This window comes from Propithecus coquereli, unplaced genomic scaffold, assembly GCF_000956105.1.
Source record: "Propithecus coquereli isolate 6110/MARCELLA unplaced genomic scaffold, Pcoq_1.0 Scaffold251, whole genome shotgun sequence".
NCBI classification, from domain to species: Eukaryota; Metazoa; Chordata; class Mammalia; order Primates; family Indriidae; genus Propithecus; species Propithecus coquereli.
In genome coordinates this window covers 2,441,734-2,463,502 of record NW_012148075.1, presented here as the reverse complement: position 1 = coordinate 2,463,502, position 21,769 = coordinate 2,441,734, and the positions used below count along the sequence as shown (strand labels likewise).

The 21,769-nt window shown below is 35.2% G+C and overlaps 1 protein-coding gene across 1 annotated transcript in view; it reads left to right on the top strand.

The window, feature by feature from the left end:
* CLASP2 (cytoplasmic linker associated protein 2) overlaps nt 1-21,769 on the top strand; it is a 196,750-nt gene that overhangs the window by 82,524 nt on the left and 92,457 nt on the right. Inside the window, exons 10-16 of the mRNA XM_012646884.1 lie at nt 2,488-2,580; nt 6,110-6,255; nt 9,001-9,136; nt 15,633-15,703; nt 18,807-18,866; nt 20,254-20,331; nt 20,978-21,145. Coding sequence (XP_012502338.1) covers nt 2,488-2,580; nt 6,110-6,255; nt 9,001-9,136; nt 15,633-15,703; nt 18,807-18,866; nt 20,254-20,331; nt 20,978-21,145 — 752 coding nt within the window. The remainder of the gene's footprint in view (nt 1-2,487; nt 2,581-6,109; nt 6,256-9,000; nt 9,137-15,632; nt 15,704-18,806; nt 18,867-20,253; nt 20,332-20,977; nt 21,146-21,769) is intronic.

Here is a 21,769-nt window from a genome sequence, read left to right as displayed (position 1 = left end):
AAGTCATTATCATCAAGGGATCACCATCTTTCTGTTACATTCTTTCCCACTGTACATTCCTTCTGTCATTTTGCTCCAGAAACATGGTCCTTCTTCAAAGGCCAGCACCTCTGCCAGTGATCCAAAGCCCTTTATTTCCTACTTTCTTAACACATTTATATAATCAGTGATCTCATGTAGGTTCAAGCTCTTGCTCTTTTCTGCAACCTTCTCACTGTTAACATGGCTGGGTTCCTCAACTTAAAAAAAAAAAAAAGTCTCACCTGACTCCATATCCTCCAGATATTCTTTATTTTGTTGCTCACAGCCTTCCAAAAGAGTTGTCTGTACATGATATTTCCATACCTTCACCTGCCATTCATTTCATCTCACTTCTTTCCAGTTTCTTCCTCCATTGAAACAGGTCTTGAGTAGATCACTAATCATCTTCATAACACCAGAATCAGTTTTAGTGTTTTTTCTTGACATTTTAGCAGTATTTACCACTGTTGACTACATTCACTGTTTAGTTGTTTCTTTTTAGGTACTTAGAATATGATGTTATTTCATATTGTACCTCTTGTTCACTTCATCTCTGTCTCCTTTTAGGTACATCTTTCTCTACTTGGCTATTAAATATTAGAATTTCTTAAGGATTAGTTCTGGGCTCTGTCTTCTCACTCTCCATTTTCGTACTGAGTCACCATGACTTCAGTTCTCACTTTTGTACAGATAACACCTAGGTTTTTATCTTCAGGCCAGACCTCTCCTGAGCTCCAAAATAATTAATCCACTGTGATTGTTTACTTAACAGCTCCTTTTAGATGTCTCAGAGGCATCTCAGACTCAAAGTGTTTGAAAATAGAATCTTGATCTTCTTCCTCGAAAACCTAGTCTTCCAGTATTCTGTATGTGTAAACTATTACTTAATTACAAAAGTTAGAAACCTAGGTATCATTCTACTGCAACAGATTCCTAACTTACTGGTTTTCAAACTTCTTTTGCTTGTATACCCACTAAAAGAATGTTCAAAAAATTGTGTACCCCATCACTGAAGTAAATTTTTGAGTTGACCCTTTTTTTCCTTGTTTGGGGAAGGGGAGCCTTGCATTGTATTCCAGGGCAGTGCATCATATTAAGATTAGGGGTGAGAGAGGGGCCTGCCTTTCTTCTGGAAAATGGTAAAAGGGCTATTGTGAAGGGAAGGTGGGAGGCAGGAAAGACCCAGCTTAGAAGCTCCCAAGAGTCATTCTTTGACAGAATGTTGTCTGGTCCCCCTCCTACTTCTTCAGCCTTGTCTCACGCCCTCCTTTTCTTTGTGCACACATGCACACACACTTTTTAAAGTGAAAGGTGAATTTAATAGCTATTGACAGTGAAAGATATAGGTAGTGCAGTTTGATGAAGGAACTTAGACAATATCATCAGGATTCCATTTCTCTCCATCTCTCATTTCTGATTCCTCTGCATTGTCTTCCCTAGTGGTCAGCAGTATGGCTGCAGCTGTTCCAGCTTCATACCTTCACTACCCTCTGCCGCTTTGCCAGTTGATCCTGTAAAACTTGTGAGATTAACTCTGATTAAACTGACATATAGGGACTTTCATCCTCATTTGTGGTACTTCCTATTTGCAATTTCATATTTTATGTCATTTAATTAATTATTTTAAATCTCCCTGACTAGATTGTAACCTCCATAAGGCAAAGACCAGGTCTGTTTTTGCTCACCTTGATCTCCCTAGTGCCTCGCATAGTACACATCCCTGTTATGTGAATATTTGTTAAATAAATGAAAGAATAATGGTGTTTCGCTGTTTGGCAAATGGTTGGCTCTAGAGCAGCAGTCCCAACCTTTTTGGCACCAGGGACCAGATTCGTAGAAGACAATGTTTTCAGTGAAGGATGGGGAGCAGCTGTAAATACAGATGAAGCTTCGCTCCTTGGCTCCCTGATTCCCTGGTTCCCTGGCTCCCTGGCTTCCTCGCTCCCTCATTCCCTCCTCGCTCCTTCCTGGCTAGCCTGCTCCTACTCTTCCCTGGGGGTTGGGGACCACAGCTCTAGAGGAAACCAAGCATGTAGCTATCTTGGCTTCAATTTATCATGGCAGAGAAGAGAAAAACAAAACTCACTTAAAACATGTCTTTTTTGCAATATTGTGTTTTAAGTCTTGAATGCAATAAGATAGGTTATATACTTGAAGTCATTTTGAGAAATTAGACCTATTTTTATTAATTCTTGGATATTTGCATCCTGTTTTAAAATTACAAAGTATTTTAAGAGTATATTTGAAGTTACTCATGAGGGGAGAAATGGCAAAAAGAGTAACAAGAAGGAAGACAAAGCATTTCATTTTATTATCGTCTATAATGTATTTCTATTCTCCGTTAAGAAATGATGCCAGAATGGAAAATAACCTAATTACTTGAAAGATTCTTTTAAATATCAGGCTACAATTTTTATATTGTTTATGGCAAAAAATATTGTTATAATTCCAAATCTTTTCTTTAAGATCTATTCTAGTCGAGAACTTGAAGAAACATTAAATAAAATCAGGGAAATTTTGTCAGATGACAAACATGACTGGGATCAGCGTGCCAATGCAGTAAGTTTTTTATTTTTTTTTTATCTTTCCTTTAGTGTTCCTTTTCAAAAACATGGAATTTCAGTAGTAGTACTATGTGGTATTCATATATAAAATAGAGTCTGAGAGATAACACTTCTTTCTGGAGAAAGAAGATAATTGAGATAATACATTGAGATAATAGATATTTTCTGATTTAAGGTCAATTTTTATTCTGTTTTTGCTGGTTAGATAGTGACTAACCTACACATATTTGGTAGCCGCTCCACATGTGGTATTTGTTGACTGATCAGGAAGCTAAAAGCTTCAGAGGGCCTTGGCCTCTTTGTGGGCTTTACGTAGTCGCTTATCAGCACCATCCTTAAGTCATATAAAGTTAACCAGTAAAGCAGTTCATTTTTCCTACATGCTGAATATTTTCATAGTATTGACATAAATTCACAACATTATGTGCATTTATCTGACTTTTTTCTTTCTTTTCACATGAATGTGATGAATATTTCTCACCCATGATTTTAAAAAAAAAGGCCAGATATTGTTGAGTTAAGGATATTTTATTTAGCCAAAATACCTTGAGGAAAATATTTGATAAATTTTAAAGCAATATTTGTATTGGCAACGGACTGTATATTTTATTTCAAAGTGTGTGAATTTTTGAAATTTAAATGACCAAATTACATGTACCAAATGAGTACTTTAAAGTCCTCAAGAAGCCAGAGAAGGGACTCCATTGGAAGATTCCCTTCTGCTCTGAGAGCACCCAATCTGACTGATCATGAAAATCTCCATTTTGATGAGTTAAATCAAATATGGTCTTTTGGCAACTATGGCTTTTATGATACTCTGAACAAAAGATCATTTTGTCTTCTCTTTGTTAGACAGTCTGTATATCTTAAAATGTTGAAATACGTGGTTTTGTGTAGGGTGTGTGTGTGTGTACATGTGTGTGTATGTGTATGTGTTTATGAGACAAGGTCTTGCTCTGTCACCCGGGATAGAGTGCAGTGACACAATCATAGCTCACTATAGCCTCAAACTTCTGGGCTCAGGTGATCTTCCCACTTCAGCCTCTTCAATAGCTGAGACTACAGGTGCATACTACCACACCTGGCTAATTTTTAAAATTTTTTTGTAGAAACAGGGTCTCACTATGTTGCCCAGGCTGGTCTTGAACTCTTGGCCTGAAGCTATCCTCTTGCCTTGGCCTCCCAAATGAAATAACACTTTTTAACAGAGAATATGTTGTTCCAGATTTGTTAATTATGGTTCATATTGTTTCTTCAGTTGTGAGATGGGTCTAATATAGAAAAATCGTTCTCACAGATTATCTGTGGAGAAACATAACAGAATAAATGTTGTCAGTATGAAACATAAACTTTGTACTTGAGGGTTTTTTGGTTTTACTTTGAAACTACCCATTTGGAAACAACAGATGGTCTTTTAGTTATCTTTTAATTTTCTTTAAATTACTAATAGAAAAGTGACACAAACTTATTGTCATAAGTAGAAAAATGCAGAAAATTATAAAGAAAAATTTAATAGTTTCCTTCCTATTAAAGAAACAAACTTTTCATTTAGAGTATGTCCTTTTCTACGTATATATATTCAAACATATATCATAAAATAAACAGAGTTTTTTCCCCACCCCTTTTGTAAAAACAAATGAGGGTCATATTCCATATATTACTTAGTAACTTGCTTTTTTTAGTGTAATAAATCATGCTCTTTTAGTATACCTGGTATATGTTGCTCAGATATTTATTGAATGCAGATCAATATGTACATATATTCCTTAGGGTAATATATCTACATGTTTATTAAACCATTTCCCATTTGATGAATTCACAGTTTTTTATTTTTTGCCGTTTTAACAATGTTGCAATAAACATCTTTGCACACATTTGTAACAATGGTGCTTTTATTTTTGTAGGTTAGATTTTAAAATATGGGTTGTTGAGTAAAGAGTAGATGTGATTTTATTTTAGTAGATGCTGCCAAAATATTTTGAACAAAGGTATTAGTCATTTACAGTCTTACTTGCAGTCTTTGAGAGCATCTATTTTCTCTCTCATCCTGGATGATACCAGGTTTTTAAAATTTTTGCCATTGCGATGGGGAGAAATGATGTGTCTTTGTTGTAATTTGAATTTGTTTGTCACTAGTGAGTTTGAGCACATTTCATTCATTTATTTTGTCCAGTTTAATATTGGGTTGCAACAGTCTCCCCTTGTCTGTGGTTTTACTTTCTGTGGTTTCATTTACACATGGTCAACTATGGTCTGGAAATATGAAAATATTTTAATAGAGACTGCATTCACATGATTTTTATTATAGTGTATTGTTATAGTTCTATTTTACTATTATTGTTACTCTGTTACTGTGCCTAATTCATAAGTTAAAATTTATCATATGTATGTATAGTACATAAAGGGTTCAGTACTGAGATTTCAGGCATCCACTGGCTGTCTTAGAATGTATCCCCACAGATAAGAGGAAACTACTATGTTTGTCTTTTTATTATTTTATTATCATTCTTTGTGTATTGTATGTTGCAAGTAATTTTTTCCTACTGTACTGTGACTTTTATTTCATTTTTAGTTAATATTATTTAGACACTTCTGGAAATTCTCTTATGTTTATGATAGTCTTCCCTTCCTTATACATCCCAAGATTATATAACTGTTCTTTTGATTTTTTTCCTAATATCCATATTGGGTTGGGTTTTTTTTTTTACATTTACATCCTTAGTCCATATGATTTAACTTTAAAGATATTTTAAAATTTAGAAAACCTCTGAGTTAAATGTGAAATTATACACGATAATGGTGACGATAAGTAAACTTTTAGCTTCTGAGTATGTGTTGAGCACACATACACACCTGCATGTATCTCTTTTGATTGATGTAATTTTATTATGTATGTCTGGTGTTCATATGGATAACATTTGGCATATACTAAAAAGTAATGCTAAAGGTATATACATAGGGAGAAAGAGCCATTTGCTTCACAGTGTCATAATGTTAACATATGAACATGATGATAGCTTGATGGATGGTCATTTTACTTTCGTACTTCCGCTTATGAATGAATAGAGTTTCCAGATTTGGCCCTTTAAAGAAATAGGCTCCTTTAGTAAATAATGGTAATACTTGTACAACATCGTGAATATACTTAATGCCACTGAATTGTATACTTTAAAATGGTTAAAATAGTAAATTTTATGTTAATGTGTATCTTACCACAAGTAAAAAAGAAAGACTCCCTTAAATATTAAAATTTACTTTTCTGCTTATAGATTACATATATCTGTCGTGCATATAACTAAATCTATAATGTTCTTTCTCAGAAAGCTTTTTGTTTGCATGTTTATTTACATGATGCATTTAATGCTGCTAAATGTCTGAATATAGTAATATAAAAAAATGAAACATTAAAATGTTTCATTTTTTAAAATATTTTGTTTGAATAATGTAGTTTAGGTAGCTTTTTTTTTTTTTTTTGCATTGACTGCCACCTTTTTTGTCAATAATGAAAATATTTTTTATTTCAGCTTAAGAAAATTCGATCACTGCTTGTTGCTGGAGCTGCCCAGTATGATTGCTTTTTCCAACATTTACGCTTGTTAGATGGAGCACTTAAACTTTCAGCCAAGGATCTTAGATCCCAGGTGGTTAGAGAAGCTTGCATTACTGTAGCGTAAGTATGTTCCTTTTGCAATAAGTATTTTTTATGAATGCATTTAGTACTCATTGATTCAGTGCTCATTAAGTAAAGCAGTAGCAAGATAAACCCCCAAAATGTATATATGATCCAAAAATCATTTTTATTATACATAAGGATTCAATTTGTATGATTGAAAAAAAAAAGATCTTTCTTAACAGCTCTTTATAACCCTAAAATGTATTTATATGTCTAAAGCCCTACTGGTTAATTTTTGATCATTAACTCCACAAATGTAAGGAGAAAACGAATAGATCTGGCAACTGACTGTATTCACTTTTCTCATTACTAATTTGGATATTAAGTACTCTATTTCTGATATTTTAGCAATTATCCTGGAATTGCAACATTCATCATAAACTTACCAAAATCTAAACTTATTCTGTATGCTTATAGTCTTCCACAGTACAAGGATGGTAGAACACTAGTGGTAAATTGTATTTACCACTACTGACCTAAATACTGTTGTTATATATGTGGTTGTATAAACATTTCTTTGAAGATAAGAGAACATGAAGGTGCATATTATTAGCATTTCTGATCAGGATTATATTAGATATTCTAGTCAGAACATAAAAAAAGGTAATAAAAACTATGAGGATTGCAAGAAAATGAACAGAACTGTTTTTATGAACAGATGATAAAATCCATGCAGAAAACCACAAGAGAATCTACAGATAAATTATTATAATTAAGGAACTTTAGCAAACTTGCTAGGTACAATACAGTATACTAATATACCCAAATGATCAAATGTCTCTAACTAGCAAAAACAACCCAAACCAAAACAAAAATCCATAAAATGTAACCTTGAAAAATACACTTAAAATAGGACTGACCCTCTTGCAGAAAACTGGACAAAACATGTAAAACTGTTTCCAGATAATAGACAGCAGCCAGTGTAGGAATAGGAGTCTTGAAAGACACAAATGAGTTGAGTATTATGAGTTTTGACCTGGAGACACTTTCTAAACCCTGGGCAAGGGAGGGTGAACCTAAGCAGAGCAAGGCAACCTCACTGAATTGAGGCAACAGAGATTGGAGTTTCGAAAGGCTGAGGTGGCCAAACTTTGCAGTGTAGGATACTGGAGAGAAGAGAAATACAAAGAAAAAGAGCTATAGAAATCAGTATATGGGATCCCATGGGTCTAGCTGAATACTAATCTGTACAATGAAAGGTACAACTCCTTGAGAAAAGAAAAGAACTGCCTGGGAGCTATAAGATAAACAACAATTCCCAGAGCTCATACGGGGATAGGAGAGGTTCAGGATCTGACCAGCTAGAATGAGGAAACCTTGTTGAACACCCAGTGCATTCAGTAGAGACCCCAGAAAGATCATGGTATAGCAGTAGTACTAAATCAGCTCTAAAGTAAGGCTACTGTAGACACCCCCTCTCCCAACAAGCTTATAAAGATCAAGCTGATTCCCAAGTACATTACCTGCCTACTAGAACAAAGTTCACACTCTTGTTTTTTTTTTTTTCTTTTCTTTTTTTAATTCTAAAACTCACACTCTCTAAAGGAAGATAACATCTAGACAATACCTCCCTGGTTTTCATTTGAGGTTCCTTTTTGCCTTTGAGTTCAGACATTAGAAAACTGACATAATTGAACACTACTAAATAGGTCTGAATCTGAGTACCTCTTTGAATCAAGAACCTGAGTTTTTGGAACTAACTCTATCCCAACCATGTATTTTAAATAAGATATAAATATATAGAAATTAACCAACACTACAAGCATTGTCAAAACTGTGATTACAGCATCCTGCCTGTTTTAACTAAAATCATATAATTAAAGGCTGATTTAGTTGTTTAACTACAAATTTGGAAAGAGAAGACAGATGTCCTTAAGATCACCCAACTAATTAGCATATGGTAGAGCTGTATTTTTAATCCTACCCCAAAGAAGTCAGGGAGTATCTGTGACCAAAAAAGTAGAAATAGAGAATGTCTTGAGGAGCATTGATTTGGGTAAGATTTTGAACATGGTTGTAAAATATGTTCAACTTAAGATTGATAATGGGGCATCACAATGGAAATATCTCATGGTTAAAGAGCAAAGGTCAGAGCAATCAGGCCTGATTATTTTACGTGACATTTACTTAGAGTTAATAGTTAAATTCTGCGATCAGATGGCTTCTCCAAGTGCTACTGCAAAGATATGAGTAAAATGCCAAATTTCAACTTTGGACTAGATAAAGGATGAGGAAAAGCAAGTAATATATAGTATTTGGACTTCCCTTTTTCTCCTTTGTTTTTCAGCCACTAGAACTGATTAAAATAAAAATACTTAAGTTAATTCAGTAAAAGTATTTTAAGACTGAGCACATTGGCTCACATCTGTAATCCTAGCACTTTGGGAGGCTGAAACAGGAGGATGCTTGTGGCCAGGAATTTGAGACCAGCCTGGGCAACATAGCAAGACCCCATCTATACAAAAAATAAAATCAGCTAGGTGTGGTGGTACATGCGTGTAGTTCTAGCTACTCGGGAGGCTGAGGCAGGAGGATTGCCCTGCTTGAGCCCAGAAGTTTGAGGCTGCAGTGAGCTATGATAGTACCACTGCAGTTCAGCCGGGGTAGACAGAGTGATACTGTCACTAAAAATATCTCTAAAAATGAATAAATAAGAAAGAAAGTATTTTATTAATAATATTATATGGTCCTATCTATTTTTAATGCTAAACTATTAAAAATACTTTTTGTCTTCCTTTGTAGTCATCTTTCAACAGTTTTGGGAAACAAGTTTGATCATGGCGCTGAAGCCATTGTACCTACACTTTTTAATCTTGTCCCCAATAGTGCAAAAGTCATGGCAACTTCTGGATGTGCAGCAATCAGATTCATCATTCGGGTAGGTTCTTCTCTCTTTCTCCTCCTCCTTTTCTGCCACCACCACGTACTCTTTCTCCTCCTTCTCTTCATCCTTCTGTTCTCTCTCTTTCTCTCTCTCTCTCTCTTACTCACTCCCTCTGTTGCTCTCTCTCACTCTCTCTGTACTTAAATAAGTCATTGGCGTTTTTTAAGCCCAAAGGAAAATCACTTGAATTATTTTTCTTATAGTAAAAGCAACACACGGTCGTTATAATCATTATAGAACACAGAAAATAAATACAGAGGATTACAAAGTAAACATGCTTGTATATGGAATATAATACAAATACACATGTATATATGGGTATGTATGTACTAGTACTTGTGTGTGTAATCACAAATGTTATAGACAGTAATAAAAGATGACAGGCAAATTCTTAAAACAGTCATGTGCTGCATGACAACATTTTGGTCAATGACTGCATATATGATGGTGATCCCATAAGATTTTAATAGTGTATTTTTACTGTGCCTTTTCTATGTTTTGATATGTTTAGGTACCCAAATACTTACCACTGTATTACCATGCTTACAGTATTTAGTACAGTAACATGCTGTATATGTTTGTAGCCTAGGAGCAATAGACTACACCATATAGCATAGGTGTGTAGTAGGCTATACCATCTAGGTTTATGTAAGTACCCTCTATGATGTTTGCACATTGATGAAATTGCCTAACGATGCATTTCTCAGAATATATCTCCATCATTAAGCGATGCATGACTGTATTTCTGCTCATCCATATCTTGAGGATGCTCAAAAGAACAGAGTTTAAAAAATAAATCTCTCTTCTTGAATTCTACTCTTCTATAACTGATCACTCTAACTGATCACTATAACTGATGAGTCATTTAGTATGTACTTTTCCAAACTTCTGTTCTATGCCTATACAAGCATATTTGCTACACAAATAGAAAATGTAAATATATATAATATGTTCTTTAACTTCTTTTTTAAACCTTATGTACTTGGGCAGCTTCCCTTGTCTATACATGTAATTCTTTTTAATGTCTAAATCAGTCGTCTTTTAAAACAGATCATCAAATTGTCTTCACTATTATTGCAGTTTATGGAGTCCTTCTTCACCATCCCTTTACCAATATTGTATTTTATCAATATTTTTAAGGCTTTATAATTTAATAAATGTAATATTACTTCATATTCTTCTTTACATTTCCTGCATTATTAGGGATATTAGCTGGGTTTTTTTCTTTTATAATTCTTCTGTGAATTATCAGTTTGTAGTCTGCATTTTTTTCTCACTTATTTCTAAGACTTTTTTATATATCATAGGGATATTAGTCTGTGTTGTATATGTTGTGGTATTTTGTATAGTCATTTCTTCAAATATTGTGTAAGTTATCTTTTGTTTACATATCAAAATTTTTAATTTTTATGTATTGAGACATTGTTCCTTTTGTGGGTTTTGTTATAGTTAAAACAACCTTCCCCATTTCACAATTACAAAAATATTCAATCATTTAGAACTTCTGTAATTTTTTCCCTAGGTTTAGACCTAACTGGATTTTATTTGTGTGTGAAGTATATATATCTAACTTGATTTTCCCCCAATACAAAACCAGTTGACTTAATAGCATGTGGTAAACTATAGTACAGTCTTTTCTTGAAATGCTGCCATTTTCATATAATAAATTTCCACAAATATATAGGTCTGTATCTTAAATGCCTTTTCAATTTCTTTGATCAGTTTGTCTGTTCCTGTTGAAAAAGTGACGTTTCTTTCTAGTACGGCTTTACCAGGAGGTGTTCTTTTTCAGCAGTAAAATAAAAAAATCCTTATTAAAGATCTACGAAGATGGTCCTTTTTTTTTTCCCTTTTTTTAAATACAGTCTCACTCTTTTGCCCGGGCTAGAGTGAGTGCCGTGGCGTTAGCCTAGCTCACAGCAACCTCAAACTCCTGGGCTCAAGCGATCCTACTGCCTCAGCCTCCCGAGTAGCTGGGACTACAGGCATGCGCCACCATGCCCGGCTAATTTTTTCTATATATTTTTAGTTGTCCGATTAATTTCTTTGTATTTTTAGTAGAGATGGGGTCTCGCTCTTGCTCAGGCTGGAAGATGGTCCTTTTTTTCTAACATTTCTTTGAGATTCTCTATAATCTGGAACCTTCACAACAGTGTTGGAAAGTGGTGGAAATTATTGAGATATTTGTTTTACCCCTGAATTTAATGGGATCGTATTTAACTTTAATTAAATATGATGATTGGTATGGTTTTCTATGGATACAGTATATTAGATTATGGAAATTTCCTTCTGTTCATATTTAGCTAAATTCTGATCAGGAATAGGTATTGAAATTTATCTGATATACTTCAGTGTCTTTAGAAATTATTATGTCTGGCTTTTCATTTATCCATTAAACATTTGAGAACTAAATTTTGCTTGGCCATTGTACATTATGATACCACTAGATTCAGTGGGCTAATATTTTAGTTAAGATTGTGGCATTCATTTTTTTTTTTTTTTTTTGACAGAGTCTTGCTTTTGTTGCCCAGGCTAGAGTGAGTGCCATGGCGTCAGCCTAGCTCACAGCAACCTCAAACTCCTGGGCTCAAGCGATCCTCCTGCCTCAGCCTCCCGAGTAGCTGGGACTACAGGCATGCGCCACCATGCCCGGCTAATTTTTTCTATATATTTTTAGTTGTCCGATTAATTTCTTTGTATTTTTAGTAGAGATGGGGTCTCACTCTTGCTCTGGCTGGTTTCTAACTCCAGAGCTCAAGCAATCCTCCCACCTTGGCCTCCCAGAGTACTAGGATTACAGGTGTAAGCCACTGTGCCCAGCCTACTATTTTATTCTTATGTCTATTATGAACTTTTTAGTGTTTGCTGCACTAAAGAAGAGCATAAGAATTCTACTAATAGAAATCAGAAGATTATATCTATTGAATTTCTAACTTGAATTGCAGGGGGATATGGTTAAGCTAGAATGAAAGTTCTGTTAAAACCACCATTTCAAACTGCATTCCCAGTAGTTAGGGATTTAGATTCACTCTGATTACCTTCTTTGATTATATTGCAATTATTATTTTCTACCCATAGTAGCCATGGTACTTCAGAAAATGTGACCAATACATGCCCAGTCCCTCTTAGTGCTCCCTCCCCTAAAAACTATATTGTCCTAATAGTTCTTTGCTGTTATACAATTAACTTGTCTTGGTTGTATAATATCATATCCACAGCTATCCTTTTGAAACTGTATTATCATTACCATTGCTTTAATTTGGGAAAGCTTTTCAAGACTTGTCTTAATTTCTTTCAAAATCTGATTTATGGTCTTTTTGTACTATTTTTATAATTTAGAAGCTCCTTATTTGTCAATGTCAAGAATAAAGCCTTGGGGGCAAGGGCAACATATGTAACCTAAACATCTGTACCCCCATAATATGCTGAAATAAAAAAAGAAAAAAAAAGAATAAAGCCTTTGTTTTATTCCTCCCTGCCTTTTAAAAGGTGTACAATTTATTTCATTTATGTCATTCTTTCCCTTAATGAATTAAACAAAGATATTTCCATTTTCAGCAATTGGAATTAACTATAGTTTCATTTTCCTTTCTCTCAGAATTGTTTTCTTAACTTTTTACTGTTGTCTCTAAAAAAATGAGATACCATTTGATTTTTTTTATAGCAAAACAAAGTTTAGGAAGCCTTAAAAGATAGTCCATTTGTGTGAAGAGTTTCCCCATAGCAGGTCTAAGCATAGATTGTGTTTCAGTTAGTACTGTTCTTATACAGTAGACAAGGATTTCTGACTAAATTGAATTTTTATTAAATTTGTTAATTTTCATGAATCTTTTATTTAGTGCTTCTGTAGTATTTGCTCAGGTTTTTTCTTTTTGTTACTCTTGTTATACAGATTCTAAAATCCTCAATGTCATTTATCCTTTTTATTTTTGTCTCTTTGTCTTACAGCTGTGTGTATTCTTAGGAAAAATTCCTTTAAATTCTGTTTGACAGTACCATTTTGTCATTCTCAGGCTTTATACTTTATTTTCAAATTGCTCATTTTCCATGAACTTTTCTCATGTTATTAATATCTTATCATCTCACTAAGAATACTTTAGTTTTTTGTTTTTTTAATCTCCTGTTTTTCTATGTTTTATTTGTTTCTCAGGGCACTACTTCCTTAGATTGCTCTACTTGATTACTAATTCCCTTTTTAATTTTAGAGAAGTTTTTCTTCAGTTGTCAACTTGTATTGATAAATCTAAATTGTTCTGACTTGGTGTTTGGTTGAATGCCTCCTCTGTAATTGCAGAGGTCACTTTTTATTTTCCTTTGGTACAGCTCCCTGTGAACATAGTATAGCAATAATTAGGTTAGCCTCTCTCCCCATCCCTGACACTGTTGTGGACATGGTTAATCCAGCTGTAGGATCATTGGGTGATTATAAGAGAGAGAGGAGGGGATGGTAGGTAAGACCTCCTATATAGTGTGTTGTGGTTAGGGGTTTCTCCATGGGTATTACCTCCGTAGTAATGTTTGGGGAATGTGCTCTTCTCGATGCTGTAGGGAGCAGGTCCACAGAGTCCCTCCATCCTGAATTTATAGGCAAGTCAGCATTCTCTCTTCCGTTATTCTTATCTTGAACAGCTTCAGGTCTGTGGGTGGTTTCTCTCTCTAGTGGCTAAATAGTAGTTTTTCCTTTTATTTTGGTTGAGTAAGTTGTGGCAAACACTGATGTGCCATGCACATTTTCCTTCAGTGAAAGACTTGTTTCCCCATTGCTAAGAGCACTGTTAGTAGACAACCTTCAGCTGCCAGCTGCTTCAGGGATTGCTTCAGCTGCAGAGAGCTGCCTTTCCCAGGGTCTTGCCCCTTCCCAGTATGGCCCGTATCCAATAACTGATTGATATGGGAAGTATAAAGGTTTGGCCATCTTGGACCAATTGGAGACTGTTCTAAAGGATCGTTTTAGTTCCAGAGCTCCCTAATGGCTTTTGGCAGAGATATCCTTGGGCTGTATCATAGTTTGATTTTTTCTTCTGCTCACTCCTACTTCCTTCTCACTTCCACAGGTGCTGATTCCCAGGGCACTTTTTTTTTATTGATACATAATGTACATATCTTCAGGGTACATGTGATATTTTAATACATTGATATAATGTGTAAAGATCAAATTAGGGTAATTGGTATATTCATCCCCTAATATTTATCTTTTCTTTGTGCTAGGAACATTCAGATTATTCTCTTCTAGATATTTTGAAATGTACAATAGATTATTATTAACTATAGTCATTCTACTGATCTATTGAACACTAGGTCTTATTTCTTCTATCTAACTATATATTTGTACCCATTAATCAACCTCTCTTCATCCATGCTCTCCTTCTCAGCCTCTGGTAACCACCAGTCTACTCTGTGTCTTCATGAGATCCACTTTTTTAGTTTCCAGATATGAGTAAGAGCATGCAATACTTGTCTTTCAAGGACACTTCTTAAATATTGTGCATGCTAAACTTCATCTCAGAGCCTGCTTTCTAGGTAACCTAGCTCAGAAGAAAAGTAAGAGATTTAAGGCATTAAGTATGCATGCTTAGGTTACCATTTTATTCTTTTTTTTTTCTTTCTTTCTTTTTTTCTGAGACAGAGTCATGCTCTGTCCCGTTGGAGGGAGTACAGTGGCGTCATCATAACTCACTGCAACCTCAAACTTCTGAGCTCAAGCGATCCTCCTGCCTCAGCCTCCCAAGTAGCTAGGATTACAGGCATGCACCATGACGCCTGGCTAATTTTCTATTTTCAGTAGAGATGGGGTCTCACTCTTGCTCTGGCTGGTTTCTAACTCCAGAGCTCAAGCAATCCTCCCACCTTGGCCTCCCAGAGTACTAGGATTACAGGTGTAAGCCACTGTGCCCAGCCTACTATTTTATTCTTATGTCTATTATGAACTTTTTAGTGTTTGCTGCACTAAAGAAGAGCATAAGAATTCTACTAATAGAAATCAGAAGATTATATCTATTGAATTTCTACTTGAATTGCAGGGGGATATGGTTAAGCTAGAATGAAAGTTCTGTTAAAACCACCATTTCAAACTGCATTCCCAGTAGTTAGGGATTTAGATTCACTCTGATTACCTTCTTTGATTATATTGCAATTATTATTTTCTACCCATAGTAGCCATGGTACTTCAGAAAATGTGACCAATACATGCCCAGTCCCTCTTAGTGCTCCCTCCCCTAAAAACTATATTGTCCTAATAGTTCTTTGCTGTTATACAATTAACTTGTCTTGGTTGTATAATATCATATCCACAGCTATCCTTTTGAAACTGTGTTATCATTACCATTGCTTTAATTTGGGAAAGCTTTTCAAGACTTGTCTTAATTTCTTTCAAAATCTGATTTATGGTCTTTTTGTACTATCATAATATAACTAAATACTTGAATATAAGGCAAATAGACTACATGCAGTACACAGCATTTTTAAACCATTTCTAAAACATCTTTTTCAGCATACTCATGTACCCAGACTTATACCTTTAATAACAAGCAACTGTACATCAAAATCAGTTCCCGTGAGGAGGTAAGTTTTTGAAAAAAATTTTTTAATATAGCTCTGATATTGCTTTATGTTTAATTCTTAGTCCGGTGCAAAAATTGGTTATCATTACTTTCTTGCCTTCCCAAAAACCATAATAAAATTCTTTTTTTTTTTTTTTTGAGACAGAGTCTGGCTCTGTTGCCCTGGCTAGAGTGCCGTAGCATCAGCCCAGCTCACAGCAACCTCAAACTCCTGGGCTCAAGCGATCCTCCTGCCTCAGCCTCCCGAGTAGCTGGGACTACAGGCATGCGCTACCATGCCCAGCTAATTTTTTCTATATATATATATATTTTTAATTGTCCAGATAATTTCTTTCTGTTTTTAGTAGAGACAGGGTCTCGCTCTTGTTCAGGCTGGTCTCAAACTCCTGATCTTGAGCGATCCACCCGGCTTGGCCTCCCAGAAGGCTAGGATTACAGGCGTGAGCCACCACGCCCGGCCCATAATAAAATTTTTTTTGTATCTCATGTAAGGGAGAAGGGATGAAGCAATTATTATGACCACACACATTTCTCAGTTTTATCATATTAAACTTGGTTTATTTGGACTGGTGGTTGCCTCGGTTTTCAGAGAGCATGGAATCTAGAGTCAGTCCTGGGCTCCGGTCCTACAACTGCCATTGACTATATCCTACCTCAGGCAGTTGTTTATCTGCTCTGAACCTTAGTGCCTACATATATTATCGGGCTAATAATATGGTCAACCCATAGAACGTGAGGATTAAATGAGGTACATGTTAGTAGAACTTAGCCTAGGGTTTGGAAACAGAGTAAATAGCCATATCAGGTGTGTCATTCACTGCCTATGTCTCTCTATATATCTCCCTCTCTGTGTCTGTCTGTCTCTCTCTTGTTTCTATAATTTTTAACATCACCACTGTCAACCTACGTAATGGCTCTCTAAAACAAAATGATATTTATGCAGGAATGGGCATTGCAATGGGAAGACACATAACATAGTGAACTGTATGTGTATTCAGGAAAGTAAAGGAAGACAAAAGTTTTTAGAGGCAAAATGAGGAGGATTACATAATTGTTATGAGATAATTATCCTGGGCTATAAGAATCACTAACAAAGATGATGTCAGTTTGAGATTTGGCAGGCAGTTGCTGGATAGAATATCCTGGCAGAATTATTTTTTGTGTAAGGTTGTGATGGCCATTGTGCATGGTTGTGGTTTTTGCTAAGTCTTTTGTGATAGCTCTTGTTATCAGTCATTTATGCATAAGAACCCTCCCTTATGGCCTTCCTCAGCTCTGCTTGTCAGGGTTGTTTATTTGTTTTGCTTTGTTGTTTTTTTTTTTTAAAACATAAGTGACTTTATTTTGATCCTAACAACTTTCACACCACTATCACCATCAATAATAAAGACAGGAAAACATGATTTGTGCATTTTATGTTTAAGAAAATTATAAAGAACTCTTTACCTCTTTTATTTGATAAGTATATATATTTAAATATTTTGAATGTTAGGAAGAAGCTGAATAAGGCTTTGTTTTTTTAAGTGGTTCAATGTTTTAAAAACAGTTGTTCAATTACCTCTCTCTTACGTCAGGGGTCAGCAAACAACAGTTTACAGGTAAAGTCTGGCCAATAGTCTGGTTTGGTATAGCTCATAAGCTAAGAGTTTTTTACATTTTTAAAGGGTGGCGATTAGAAAGGGAAAGGGGAGAAGAAAAATATGAGACAGAGAATGTACTTAGTACACAAAGCCTAAAGTTATGCCACATGCTGCAGAGCATCAGGCCACTGAAGCCAGAACATATGATAAATGGAAGGTTTCCATGGGAAAAGAGGCTGGTTAGAGCCTAGGGGGTAGACTGAGGTCATAGTTTGAAGAGCTTTGGATGTTGTGAAGAGGAATTTTGACATTGTTTCGTAGGTGGTAGGAGTCTTAGACAGTTGTAGATTTTTGGTGAGGCAGTATTGTCCCAGCCTAGTTTTTATTCTGGCTATGAAGTGATTAAAAAGGAACCATGAGAAACATTGGTTTAATTAAGTAGGAGCTGTTAGAATTCATGTAAGAGAGACTCAGGGTTTAAGCTAAAGCTGTGTTGATGATGATTGATTGAAAGAGTTTTATTTAGTAAACAAAATCAAAATATATTTCATGTGTAGAAATGAAACTTGATAATTGGTTATGGATGAAGGAGGTGGTGTCAAGCACTTCAGGCTGTGAACTCTGGAGTCAGAATGCCAGGGTTTAAGTCCCTGCTCTGTCTCTTTAGGCAAGTTTATTTAACCTCCTTGTTTCTCATTTCTAATCTGTATGATATGGGCTAAAAGAGTAGATTTAAGAAGATAAGAATTTATTCTTTTGTATGTAGTGTTTGAGTTGACATTTACTGCCTACATAGAGATGTCCGTAAGCTGGTTGGAACTTTGACTAAATAGCTGAGATGAAGAACCAGTGCTGGAGATATAGGACTACATATGAGAATTATATTTAATAGGCACACCTAAGGGTACAGAGGATGTTGCCCAAATAAAAAGACTATAAAAGAGAATGGGCTAAGATTGGCACCAACCAGGTAAGTACCTGTTTAAGGGTAGGTGGAGAAAAAATGTTAATAAAGGAAGAAAAACAGGACAGAGCTGTGTCATCAAATGCCAAGGAAGAAGAGGAGCTCAAGAATGAGACAGCTGAAGAAATGAGAACTAGAAGGCTTAGGAGAAAATGTACATAAACTTGATTTAAAATCATATGTATACATATTTGAGGAAACAAAATGTAAAAATGACAGCTCCAGATTATTGTGTCTTTCTTGGTCACCATTGAATATCTTCAATGTCTAGTGCATAGTAGAAGTTTAATAACTATTTTTTTAAATTAACAAATGAAACTTGTTAAATTTCATATTTGACAGACATTTTATTAATAAGTTAAAATCATGGGGAACTCTTAAGGTCTTTTTGAACTATTTAGCATAGGAATAGTTGGACCCTTATAGTAAGTTAGGTATTCCATAGTTATAAAAACATGTCTTATGGTTTAATTCAGGGGGCAAAGTACAATATTATAAAAGACAGTGTTAATATATTTTTCAATACAACATTTGGTTGTAATTTAACTTTTATTTTCCAGGCGTTCATTTGAATTTTTAGATTTGTTGTTACAAGAGTGGCAGACTCATTCATTGGAAAGGTATGCATTGCCTCTTCCTCCCACCTCCCTCCCCATTGCCACCAGTTCTTTAGAAGAAGGTGATGGTATTGCTTTTGCATTATTTCTCACTTTGCTTTAAAAGTTATTTGTACTGGTTTTTCTTTAAAACTATAGTGTTGTGTCCCTCTTACTCATTGCAGCTATGGATGGTATGATTTTCTTCTTTGTGGGATGGGTCTTAAGTAAAGTGGGTTAGCTAAGATACTCCAAGTTAAACTGGGCAAAAATTTAAAAATACACCTCTGGTCATGTGAGATAAGTTTACCGAGGTATAATCAATCAATCAGTGAGGGAGGAGCTTCCTTTCAGAGGAAAGATAAAACAAAGAGATATTTGCTAGAAAGTTTCTCCACACCAGCTGTCAGGTATCATTGGTCAGGTATATTCTAGGCAATATCTGATGTAACTCTGAGATGAACAAGAGGAAAATGTCAGCAGCTGGTTGGTCACTGGCTATTTGCACAGCTATATTTCTCATTAGTTTCCAATTTGAGGCTTGGGAGATCCTTGAATTTATATTAAGTATGGTGCTGATTTCTCATTTTCATGGAAATTCTTAAATCTGTTCACAGACTTTTTTTTTTTTTTTTTAATAAGAGACAGGGTCTCTGTTGTCCAGGCTGGAATACAATAGCATGACCATAGCTCTCTGCAGCCATGAACATCTGGGCTTAAGCGATCCTCTTGCCTCAGCCTCCAGAGTAGCTGGGACTACAGGCATGCACTATTGCATTTGGCTAATTTTTTATTTTATTTTTTATAGAGATGGGGTCTCACTGTGTTGCCCAGGCTGGTGTTGAACTCCTGGCCTTAAGTGATCCTCACACCTCAACCTCCCAAAGTGCTAGTATTACTGGTGTGAGCCACTGCACCTGGCCCACAGCTTATTTTTAGAAAATAGAATTTGTTGTTTAATATAAACATAATATAATTTGAAGTTTTCTTTAAGTTCTTTTGTGGCTGCTACTGTTGAGTTTGGTCCAATCATAACTGTTCATACTCCTAGCAGATCATTTTCTACAATGGTAGGTTAATAAGAAACCATGCAGGTTTTTTTCCCCCCTCTAATTCATTACAAATTAAAAATTTAGGTACTATCTATTTATATATTATTTGAATTCCATATAAAAATAATTATTTTCTGATTTATGGTGATTGGATTGTCAGAAGGAAACCATACATGGATGAAATAAATAGGGAAGATAATTAGAAAAATCTTATGGCCTTATATTTATTATTGTGCACTAATTAATTTTTTTACCTCTCTTACCCCTTGTGATTGATGTATACCATATAGGCAGTAAGTATCATTTGTGGTGAAATACACAGCTTTATACATGAATATAAAAATGTATTTATTTTATAGACATGCAGCCGTCTTGGTTGAAACTATTAAGAAGGGAATTCATGACGCTGATGCTGAGGCCAGAGTGGAGGCAAGAAAGTAAGTCTGTGGTATATTTTTGTGACAGTTTAAACTGTCTTTTTTTTAAGAAAAAAAAAAAAAGGAATTGTACTAGGTGAATGAAAATATCAGAGGTGCCTAAGTATTCTACTGGACTATCCCTTCAGTAACATTTAGATTGATTTTCTCCATTAAGTCTGTACTAGATGTCTAGCAGCCTGCTTTACATCGTCATTTATGTAATGATCAGTATTCCTATTTCATCATAACCTATTCACTCTCATTAGGAATAAAAGGAACCATCATTTATCAAGCATGTATTGTGTACTTGACACTATATGAAACACTCGGTGTATGTTATTTTCTAATCCTTAAAATAATCCTGCAAAGACAGTATTAACTCCATAGATGGCAACCGAAGTTTGGACATTTGGGGGTTCATCCAAGCCACATAAATCGTAAGTGGCATAGCCAGGTTTTGAACTGAGATCTGCTTTTCTCAAAAGCCTCCAGTCTTTCCACTAGAACTTGTTAAACTTAGACCATATTCACCTGACACATAGCAGATGTATTAAAAACCTGCGAGCTCATCTTCATCCTTCCTGAATGTACACATTTTACAGTTAACTTCTAATTATGTAAAGCTATTACTTTATGGGCTTTCTCTTTTTCCTTTCTTTTACAGGACATATATGGGTCTTAGAAACCACTTTCCTGGTGAAGCTGAAACATTATATAATTCCCTTGAGCCATCTTATCAGAAGAGTCTTCAAACGTACTTAAAGAGTTCTGGCAGTGTAGCATCTCTTCCACAATCAGACAGGTCCTCATCTAGCTCACAAGAAAGTCTCAAGTAAGGTCATGTAAATGATAATTACTGGTCTCTTCCTCTCCTCAACTCCCCAGAATTCCTTAAGTTGGATAGTTGAATATCTGCTTGCTTTCACCTAAGGCTCTGAAAGCATGGTGACTCAAATATACTTATTTTTTTGGTCAGTTGTTTCAAGGGTTGGATTACCTGCCAGCATAACTTCTTCTCTTTAGATACTGAGTTTAGTGATTCATATTTTGTTTCTGTATTTTCATGCCTGTAAAAGTCTGGGAAGCACTTATTTTTATACATTTTTTTAATACCACAAAAATAGTTTATACAGTAAGTATCCCATTTCCAGGACATTGTAATGGAGGAATTGTAATAGAAATTCAGAAGTCACCTTCAGAGTTTTTATACAACACTGTGACTGGTAAAAACTCCAGTGCTTCCCTTTCTACCCTCTTTCCCAGCTTAAGAATTCTGGAAATCCCTCAAGGGACAACATGATGGTATCTGACTGATTTATCTGTAACTTCATTCTCATCATGGTGTTGGCTACCTCAAATCCTTGTTGCTTTGGCAGCCATAGCCCTATTTTCTGTCTCTCTGGCTCCATGAGATTGCTAAAATCTCCAATGCCTTTTTTGCTTCCTAATAGTGGCC